This window comes from Juglans microcarpa x Juglans regia, chromosome 8S (genome assembly GCF_004785595.1).
Source record: "Juglans microcarpa x Juglans regia isolate MS1-56 chromosome 8S, Jm3101_v1.0, whole genome shotgun sequence".
In the NCBI taxonomy this organism is placed as follows: domain Eukaryota; kingdom Viridiplantae; phylum Streptophyta; class Magnoliopsida; order Fagales; family Juglandaceae; genus Juglans; species Juglans microcarpa x Juglans regia.
Genome location: NC_054609.1, coordinates 7,598,517 through 7,608,659, shown reverse-complemented (window position 1 = coordinate 7,608,659; position 10,143 = coordinate 7,598,517). Strand labels below are relative to the sequence as shown.

At 31.9% G+C, this 10,143-nt stretch overlaps 2 protein-coding genes across 2 annotated transcripts; both read left to right on the top strand.

Moving 5' to 3' along the window:
• The first annotated feature begins 290 nt into the window (after window positions 1-290).
• On the top strand, window positions 291-4,828 carry LOC121244969 (protein DETOXIFICATION 33-like). The gene is made up of 9 exons (XM_041143227.1): window positions 291-781; window positions 2,129-2,324; window positions 2,663-3,008; window positions 3,103-3,189; window positions 3,291-3,347; window positions 3,595-3,833; window positions 3,971-4,089; window positions 4,284-4,370; window positions 4,495-4,828. Exons 1-9 carry the CDS (start codon window positions 524-526, stop codon window positions 4,552-4,554), a joined length of 1,449 nt encoding a protein of 482 aa, XP_040999161.1. The 5' UTR covers window positions 291-523; the 3' UTR covers window positions 4,555-4,828.
• Window positions 4,829-5,095: 267 nt separating this feature from the next.
• LOC121244731 (dirigent protein 6) lies at window positions 5,096-6,071 on the top strand. Its single transcript, XM_041142928.1, has one exon. The coding sequence runs from the start codon at window positions 5,461-5,463 to the stop codon at window positions 6,019-6,021; it is 561 nt and encodes a 186-aa protein (XP_040998862.1). The 5' UTR covers window positions 5,096-5,460; the 3' UTR covers window positions 6,022-6,071.
• Window positions 6,072-10,143: the final 4,072 nt, after the last annotated feature.

The window sequence follows — 10,143 nt, the reverse complement described above, 5'->3', positions numbered from 1 at the left end:
TTTTATTTTTTATTTTTTATTTTTTATTTTTTATTATTGAAAAAGCTTGTATCCCGCCCATAATTGACCGTATTTATTTTTTAATAATTAAAAAAATAATTTTAAGTGTATTAATATATATTTTTATTTTTAAAAAATATTTAAAAAAATGTAGAAAGAAAAAAATAAAATAAAATAAAATAACTAGAGGTAAAAATGAGCGCCAGTAGTTTCACAGACAGTTGTGAGCCGTCAGAATCTTCTTTTGCGTAGGCAAAACAGATACCATGCAACAACCTTTCAAACACGACCAATGGCAGTTGATCCAAACCTAACCAAAGCTGTTTCGAAACTCCAGCTTGACGAGGAAGTACAGATCACCCTTAACTAATTTCAAACCTCTCCTAATTTTCATCCTCACTCAAAAGATCTGTACAAATATAAGATGGAGATGGACTGATCAGCAGCAGCAGCAGCTTAGGCAGCATTGTTGGTGGTGGTGAAGAAGAAGAAGTGGTTGTGTTTGAACAGAAGCAGAGCAGCCATGGGCGCCGCAGACACTCCACTTCTGACTAATAATCATAGCAACTATGAGGAGGATGAGAAAGAAAGCCGTGTTAAGGCGTTCGGGAGCGAGTCAAAGAAGCTATGGAAGCTCGCCGGTCCGGCCATCTTCACCTCCATTTGTCAGTACTCACTCGGTGCTCTCACTCAGACATTCGCCGGTCTCGTCGGCGAAATCGAGCTCGCCGCCGTGTCTGTCGAAAACTCTGTCATCGCCGGGCTCGCCTTCGGTATCATGGTACTCTACTCTTTTTACTCATGTTTGAAACTTTCTCCATCAAAACTGTGTTTATCTTGCAAAGAGTTTTTTTGCATGGTTGAATATGCATTTTCTTATCAATGCAGAAGTTGGTTTGTAAAAATAGTTTAAAAACTTAAACTTTATAGCTTTTTAATAGAAAGGTAATTGACTTCTTTAGTACTATCCATGCTCCAAAATATTGGTATAAAAGAAAAAAGATGCCCATATTCCATTTCTGTGTTTTTTTTGCACGTTAGCATTTACTGTTGGAGTCCAAGTACTGCGAGCTTATGTGCAAGAAAGGGTATTGGTTCATCTTACAGAATGCCAAAAACCAACTAGAGCACAAAAGCCTTCTTCCATCTGTGTCTCTAAAGCCTGTTTAAGTGCCCGTTTGTATTTAGAGAAGAGTTGAGATGATTTTAAATGAATTGAATAAAATATTATTATAATATTATTTTTAATATTATTATTGCTTTGAAATTTAAAAAAATTAAATTGCTTATTATATTTTATATGAAAATTTAAAAAAATTGTAATAATAAGATAATATAAATTGAGATAAATTGAGATGAGTTATGAATCTAAACGAAACCTTAATATGCAGAGAAATAAAATGTTAAAAAACAAAAAGTCAAAGCCCTTAAAAGTGTAACAAAACTTCCATAGGTGTTAAATGTTTCATAAGGTTGTACAGTACCCAGTGTCACAAAACCTGATAGATATCACGGTGGCCCACTTTAGAGATGTTGAAAAATGAAAGCACTGCTCACTATGTTTAGAGTTGTATTTAATATTATTTTTAATTAAAAAAGTTATTGTATAACTCAAGGCCTATAATTTCCTTGCAAGCTCTTTAAAAGAAGACTTATGTAATATTAAGTCACTTTTGTATATTTTTTTTGTATTTTACTGATATAATTGGTCAAAATAATTATTTTTTATTTAAAAAAATATGCAGATAATCATATTAGTAAAATTTGTAAAAAGTACATAAAAGTGACTGTAAATAAATTTTTTTGTTAAAAAAATGAGACCCATTTGAAAAATTTATCTTTTATGTTGAATCTCACTTTTTTTTTTTTTTTTTTTTAAGTTCTTGAGCGCCGTTTTCAACTTTACCACATTTAATAAACTTACTTTACAATGCATTTAACAGTCTTTGTAGACTTTTTCCATATAATGCAGAGATCCTATGTAAATATTAACCGTTTGTTATTTTTCTATGAATTAAACCATGGACAAAGAATTAAAGAAAATTATAAATCCTATTTCTCAATACACAAAGCTTGGAAAATGACTTATAAAAACCTGATGATGATGAAATTTTATGGTTGAAATCAGTTGGGAATGGGAAGTGCATTAGAGACGCTGTGTGGACAAGCATACGGTGCTGGGCATATAAGGATGTTGGGGATTTACATGCAGAGATCGTGGGTCATTTTGCTGACAACAGCTTGCGTTTTAGTTCCCATCTACGTTTGGTCTCCTCCCATTCTTGAAGTCATTGGGGAGACCACTGAGATATCTGAGGCTGCTGGTTAGTATTGTTCTGTTCTTTAGCTTTTTCTCTGAATCATTTGAACTGCTTGCATTAATGGCAGAAAACTAGAATTGATTTCATTAACGGAGTATGGAGTCATGGACATGATGTTAATATACTCGCTTTAACGAGTAATGATTTATCTCTACTCCTTCATTTTTCAATAACAGAGAAATCTTCTAAATATTTCATGCATTTTGCTTGATGATATCTGCCAATGACCAATGCCTGAAATTAGTGAATTTTTATTTGTACGTAAATGGGTTTTGCAGACTTTAATTTTAACTAAAAACAACAAGAATGAATGATCATGTGAATTGGGTTTTCCGCTGCAGGCAAATTTGCTTTGTGGATGATTCCACAACTGTTCGCGTATGCAATGAATTTCCCAATCCAAAAGTTTCTACAAGCACAAAGGAAAGTCTTAGTCATGGCATGGATATCTGCAGTGGTATTGGTGATACATATATTTTTTAGTTGGTTGCTGATATTGAAGCTTGGGTGGGGCTTAACTGGAGCAGCAATCACTCTCAACACATCATGGTGGATTATTGTTATTGCTCAATTGGTCTACATTTTCGTCACCAAGTCCGATGGTGCTTGGGCTGGATTCTCATGGCTAGCATTTGCAGACTTGTGGGGCTTTGTGAAGCTTTCCTTGGCTTCTGCTGTAATGTTGTGGTATGTTTCTCTCAAACCTTTTTTGCCTAATGAGTCATTTTATACATATATGTTAGGAGGAGATGTTGAACTTGGACTGTAAATTGAAATGCAGCTTGGAGTTTTGGTACTTGATGATACTGGTGGTGATAACAGGCCGTTTGGCGAACCCTCTGGTACCAGTTGACGCCATCTCTATTTGGTATGGTACTTTTTCATCACCTCCCTATTGCATGTGCATGCTCAAAACTTCATGCATGATGAAAACTTGGTTTCCTAAACCTCATTTTCATTATTTTGCAGCATGAACATAAACGGATGGGATGCCATGATTGCACTTGGGTTCAATGCTGCGATAAGGTGATGTGTTCCCTGCATGCTTTGGTCTTAATTTTTTAGATAAAATCATTTACTAGTCAATCAAGAAGATTTTCAACATGGAGATTCGTTTATATCCCAATTTTTATGCTTACAAGATGGTGTAAAATTCGGAATCTTAACAAATACCATTCGAAATCCAGTTGTATGATTCCATTTTTACCTTCCCTATTTCCTTTTCAAGTAACACAAAGAAAAGTGTATGAACTTACTATTGATTTTCCAACAGTGTGAGGGTATCAAATGAACTCGGAGCTGGCAATGCTCGGGCTGCAAAATTTGCAGTGCTGGTGGTTTCTGTCACGTCTGTTTCCATAGGGGTTGTTTGCATGGCTGTAGTATTTGCAACAAGGGACTACTTCCCTTACCTTTTCACCACCAGTGAAGCTGTTGGTGAGGAAACTACCCACCTTGCTGTCTTGCTCGGAGTCACGGTGCTTCTAAACAGCCTTCAACCAGTCTTATCAGGTAAGTAGAAGGAAACACAATCTTGCAGGCAAACAAACAGGGTCACATATCATTTACACACAACCTTGTGTCATGGATTTGAAAATAAAGTTTCTGCAGTAATTAATTTATTTTCCTTACTGCTGCTGCTGATTAAGGTGTTGCTGTTGGAGCCGGATGGCAAGCTATTGTCGCTTACATCAACATTGGATGCTACTACATTGTTGGATTGCCTGCTGGCATACTCCTGGGATTCACATTTGGTTTTGGAGCTGAGGTGGGTTACTAGAATTATTTTTTATTGAACTTTTTTTTCTCTGAATCTGTGTTTCAAAGGCTGAGATTTTACAATGCAGTATGATAAGTACTACTCCCATTTGAGAAATGATTTACCAAGTTTTAAAGCAAGTTAATCTCACTTGTTCTCGAACCTTTTTCCCCTTGCCTTATCTCCACTTCTTCCAATTGCAGGGTATTTGGTCAGGGATGATTGGGGGCATTGTTCTGCAAACCATAATCTTGGTAGTGGTCACTTCAATTACTAACTGGACAAAAGAAGTAAGTTTATATCTATATATACTCTTCTGCATTCTTATAACTTTGGAATCCATAAATTATTCATTGTTTCTAACCGAACCGAACCAAACCGAATAATTGTCACCCTATCAATCCAAATGTGCAGGCTGAAGAAGCAGAGAGCCGTGTGAAGAGATGGGGAGGAGGGTCAGCTGGAGAGCATTGACATGAACTTGGTAGAGTGACATCGATATTGAGACCACTGACAGCTTCACACATGATCGTGCTAAGCATTTTTTTCTTCGGTCAATTCTATGCAAAGTTTGAGAAGGAGTGAAAGAATACCATGTCATCTGATCAAGCTAAATACTTTTCACTTCCCTATATTTAGATGTGCTTCTTTTTCATGCAATTTTGTTGAGCTTAGTAATTGATTGCACATTGCAGAATCTCATCTTGGGTGTATCGATATCATTGTAATGAAGTTGTTATTCACTCTATCATTCCGCTACTTTTAAGTTTTGTTATCAATCTTTTACAGGGAAGTAATGTTTCATCCTCCCTTGGGTTGAATCAAGATTTTTTGCCAATTTGCCTAAAATATAATTAAAAAATTCTTCTCATCAGCCATTATTCACCATCTCACATCCCACACCTTATGAAAAATACCCCCATATCTTATGAAAAATACTCATACACCCTATAAAAAAGTTATAAGTGTGTGATGTGAGGGTGAATAATGGCTTACGTATAGTAAATCCCAATATAATTATATTTGGTTTTAGATTCCGGGTCGGTAATACCCAAAACTAACCATTTGGTCCCATCTCAACTCAACCTACTCGGCTTAATGTGATTCATAAAGTTGATGCAGAAAGAATGCCAAACACTCCTACCCTTCCCCGGATCAGGAGCAGAACACAAAGTGACAAGCCTCTCAGCCAAAATCTGCCACTAACTCCACTAACTTGTGAAGAACGTAGATTTTGATAATGAAAAAGTGGAGGATTAGGTTACCAAACACACAATAAAGAGTAGTAGTTTCACTTCATCCATTGATGTATCGAACTGTATAAGAAACAAATCCAACTCAAAGATTGTAGCCAACATTTTCCATGCCGCTTGGTGCAAGATGCTACCTAGAGTTGTATTCTGCACTGCAGTGTCTTTGGCTATATTGGTAGTCGTTCTCTTGGCTTTGCTCTCGCCTGGTCCCCATAGAAAGCCATCAAAGAACCACCACCACACACGGCCGCCATGGCTGGCCCTGTCCTTATACATCCAACAACCGCAGATTGCAGGCTTTAGCACACTTCCCAAGGCAATATCAGATGCTGAAGCGCTTATTTTTCATCAAAAGCTCACAGAGGGACCTACAAACACTTCTCGGGTTGTGGGTAAAGCTCAGGGTTTCATAGTTCCCGTCGAAGGGTTTGCACACTCGGCATTCAATATCATTTATCTGACCTTTGACACATCCGAACATTCGGGTAGCCTTAGTGTCGAGGCCAAGCATGTTGCTCATAAGGACAGGCAACTCCTCAATGTGGTCGGCGGCACAGGGTCTTTCGCTTTTGCTCGTGGGCTTGCTGCTTTTACCCAGACTGATCGCCATCCATCTGTTGTGGATGCAACCTACCGCGTTAAACTTCAGCTTAAATTTCCAAATCGATCCCAGACTATACCGGGATGATCATGCAGATGTCATCACTGTTTTTCTTTTCTTTGAAAAATTAAATTTGGAAGGTGAAAAATTACATTTATTTTTTACGCTCAACAAACCTTTGAATTGGGTATATAATGATCATTAAAATATTGGTGTTTTAGGCCCAAATTGAGGTATTTTTACTATTACTTATTATTTTATTATTATTATTTACTAATATTTAATATTTTAATATTATTTTTTAATTACTATTCACAAAATTTCGCAGAATCCCACTGTCCAAACGCAACTTAATATTTTTGTAACTATAATGAATCAACGAGTGATGTATTCACCCACCAAAACTCAGTTAGGCTTTGTTTGAAAATATAATTTATCTCAATTCATCATTATAATTTTTTTAAATTTAAATATAAAATATAATAAATAATTTAATTTTTTTAAATTTTAAAATAATAATAATAATAAAAAATAATATTTTATCAATTCAACTCATTTCAACGTCTGAACCATCGTTAATTTTAAACTTTTCCTATAAAGCAAAGTCTGTCATTTCTGCAGTGTGACGAGTGTCTCTTGACTAGGGCTGAGCACCGACAGTTTCGGAGTCGGAGGGCCCAACCTCCGACTCCGACTCCGACTTTGTCGGAGGTCGAATCCGACCTCCGACTCCGACTCCGACATGTAGAGAATCCGACTCCGATCCGACTCCGACTTGTCGGATCGGAGTCGGATCGGAGTCGGATTTTTTGACTTTTTTTTTAATTTTTTTTGAACTTCATATTTGACCCACTTTAAAAAAAAATTGTGGTCTTTCAAATTTCAATTTTCTCAAAATTACAATCCAAACTTATTAAACTTTTGATTATAATAAAAAATACAACTAAATAAAACAAGTAACATACTAACATACATTCAAAAAATAAAAAGAAAGTCATATTTTTACATGTACTCCGATCATCCATGATTCCATATCCACATCCAACTAATCACTACAATAAACAAAGGCACCGTAAACGAAATGAAGATTAAAAAAAAAGCACTGTATAGTTACTATAGTATACTATTATAATTACTATGAATCTATTTTTAATTATATTATATATATGATATATATTATTATATATGAATATTAAAAAAAAAAGGCACCGTATATGAAATGAAGATTCAAAATATAGTATTACTATTTTATATATAATATAGTATTAATATTATACTATTAGTCTATTACTATATCTTATAGTATAATTACTAATACTATAGTATCATACTATTAGTATGTTAGTGATTTAATATTATATATATTAAATCTCTAATCTCTTATACTTGATATATATATTAATATATATAAATATTAGTAATACACTAATAGTATTAGTATATTAATATTAGTATTAGTTATACTAGTAGTGACATTAGTTATACTAATAGTTATATTAGTATTAGTTATTATTAATACTATATATTATACTAATAGTGATATTAATACTATATATAGTTATAATGATTAGTATAACTACATTAGTTTTAGTTATAGTGATTTAACATAACTATATTAGTATAAGTTATAGTGAATCAGTGATTTAGTGTAGGTATAATACTATAAGTTATAACTATAGTCTATAATAGTATTAGTATAAATATTAGTATTAGTTAAAGTGGATTACTAATAGTATTAGTATTAGACCATAAATCTAATTAATATACTAATGTATATTAGTATTACTAATATATTTATCAAAAGGAATATGTTGAGAATTTATTAAGTCAAAAAATATAATTAATACAAGATATTGTTATATAAAATTTATATGAATAATACTTTAGTTATTATTCATTAGTATTATATGTTATTCTAAATTTATAGATTAGTGTTTATCCATTAGTATTAAATGTTGATGTTATTATGCATCTTAGTGTTTATAGTATATTATATACACATTAGTATTACATGTTATTATATTTATACATTAGTAATTTAGTGTTACAACTTACATGTAACATGGTAGTAATATTATAAATTTGTAATAGTATGATATTTACATATAGTCATATACTAAACTATTATTATTTATTAGTCAATTTAGTCTATATATTATAGTATAAATATATTATTTAACTAGTATATTATTGAGTTTAACTAACTATATAAGATATAGTTGTATAAAATTTAAATGATTAATATATAGAAAAACACATGTATTTTTTTATAAAATATGTATAAAATCGGAGGCAGAGTCGGAGGACCAAGTCGGAGGCGGAGGCGGATTTTCGGAGGCGGATCGGAGCGGAGTCGGAGTCGGTTCTTCAATGACTCCGACTCCGACTCCGACTCCGACTTCCAATAGGGAAAAAACTCCGACTCCGACTCCGACAAGTCGGAGTCGGAGCGGACTCGGAGCGGAGCCGGAGCGGAGTCGGATTCGGAGTCGGATTGTCGGATTTTTGCTCAGCCCTACTCTTGACTCTCTTTTATTCAGATTTATGAATAGAATGACGGATTCTTCTATTTTACTGCCTCAGCCTCCTTTTTTTTTTTTTTTTTTAATGTTTTAATTACAAAATTTTTTGAAAATAAATTCATAAACTAACATAACTTTATATAATACGTTAGATATACTTTATAATAAAAATAATTTTATAATCTAACATATCATATCAAACTATATTAGTATGTGAATTTATTTTTATAAGATTTATTTGTATTTATAGCACTTCTCTTTTTGATTTACCATAACTTCATGCTTTCTCTTTTGGAGTTGAAAGTTCAAATTAATTAATTATTACAATTTTTTTAAATTCAAACACAAAATATAATAAACAATTCAAATTTTTCAAATCTCAAATTAATAATAATATTAAAAAATAATATTCTAACAATATTTTATCATCTCAACTCAATTCAGCTCAATTCAACATCCAAACGCAACAGCAAAGAAAGATTGTGTTTGATTGTTGAACCAAACTCAACTCATTTAAAACTAATCATTGATGGGACTCACTAGTCACTATTTTTTTAACTTTTCATAAAAAAAGTTAAATTCATCTTAATCTATTTCATACATTTCAACTTAAAAAATTAAATCCATTATTACTTAAAAGAATTAAATCCATATCAATAAAATCTATAAAATATTACTATTTATAATTTAATTTATCTCATTTTAATATCTAAATACAGAATCCATCCTGGTTGTAACAGAACATACCATATACAATTACGACAATGAGTTATAGTTTTGCAAGTTGTCGAGAAACGACAATGGTAAAGTCGCACAATATTTATGAATTTCAGAGTTTAGACACTGCGTATCCCTTGAACCTTGTTTTTACACGTAAATCATCTACGGCCCACGCAAAGGATTTGAAGGTCGGAAAATATAGATACGTCATCGTTTTTATAAATTTTTATATAATTATATTTTAAACGAAGAATATTTATGTAAAATAATCTATAAAATTAACATCACTTTACACGTAAATACTCCCATTTTAAAACATACTTTAAATAATGATGATAAAAATTATTGTTCATGCATCGTTACTTTTTGATGTAACAATTGATCGGGCGATGTCTCCCATTTCTAATGTAAAGAATAAGTGCGAAAATCAGGATTTTTTTTTTTTTTATATATATTTTAAATTTTTTAAGGTTAAAGTAATGTTACCACTTTATGTCTCTTATAAATGTGTCACTTTTGATCATCATTGAATCATCTCTTACTTTTATTATAATGAGATAAAAATAAGATATCCATAGTATATATATTTTCCTTAATTTAAAAGTGATAGTTAAAATCGAAACCAATTCTATAATATTTGAAGAGTTTAAAACTATGGTAAAGCTTGAGGCTCTCTCGAATAATAATAATAATTTTTGTAAAAACTTCTTATATCATCTCACCTCATCTCAATATTCAATCATTACAATACAAACGCTTTTCAATTTTAAATATTAAAATTTTTCATCTAATCATTAACTAATCATTATAGTTTTTCTAAATTTTTAAACAAAACATAAAAAATAATTCAATTTTTTCAAATCTTAAAATAAAAATTATATTAAAAAATTATGTTCTAACAATATTTTAACTTTATAATATTTTAATTTAATTTTTTTTCTCATTTTCCAAAATCCCATAAAATATT

Excerpts from the sequence above, each read along its gene's own strand:
- LOC121244969 (XM_041143227.1), top strand. The coding sequence starts at position 524 with ATGGGCGCCGCAGACACTCCACTTCTGACTAATAATCATAGCAACTAT. Across the intron at positions 3,348-3,594 it reads GGGTTCAATGCTGCGATAAG|TGTGAGGGTATCAAATGAAC; the intron begins GTGATGTGTTCC and ends ATTTTCCAACAG. Across the intron at positions 3,834-3,970 it reads CCTTCAACCAGTCTTATCAG|GTGTTGCTGTTGGAGCCGGA; the intron begins GTAAGTAGAAGG and ends CTGCTGATTAAG.
- LOC121244731 (XM_041142928.1), top strand. The coding sequence starts at position 5,461 with ATGCTACCTAGAGTTGTATTCTGCACTGCAGTGTCTTTGGCTATATTG.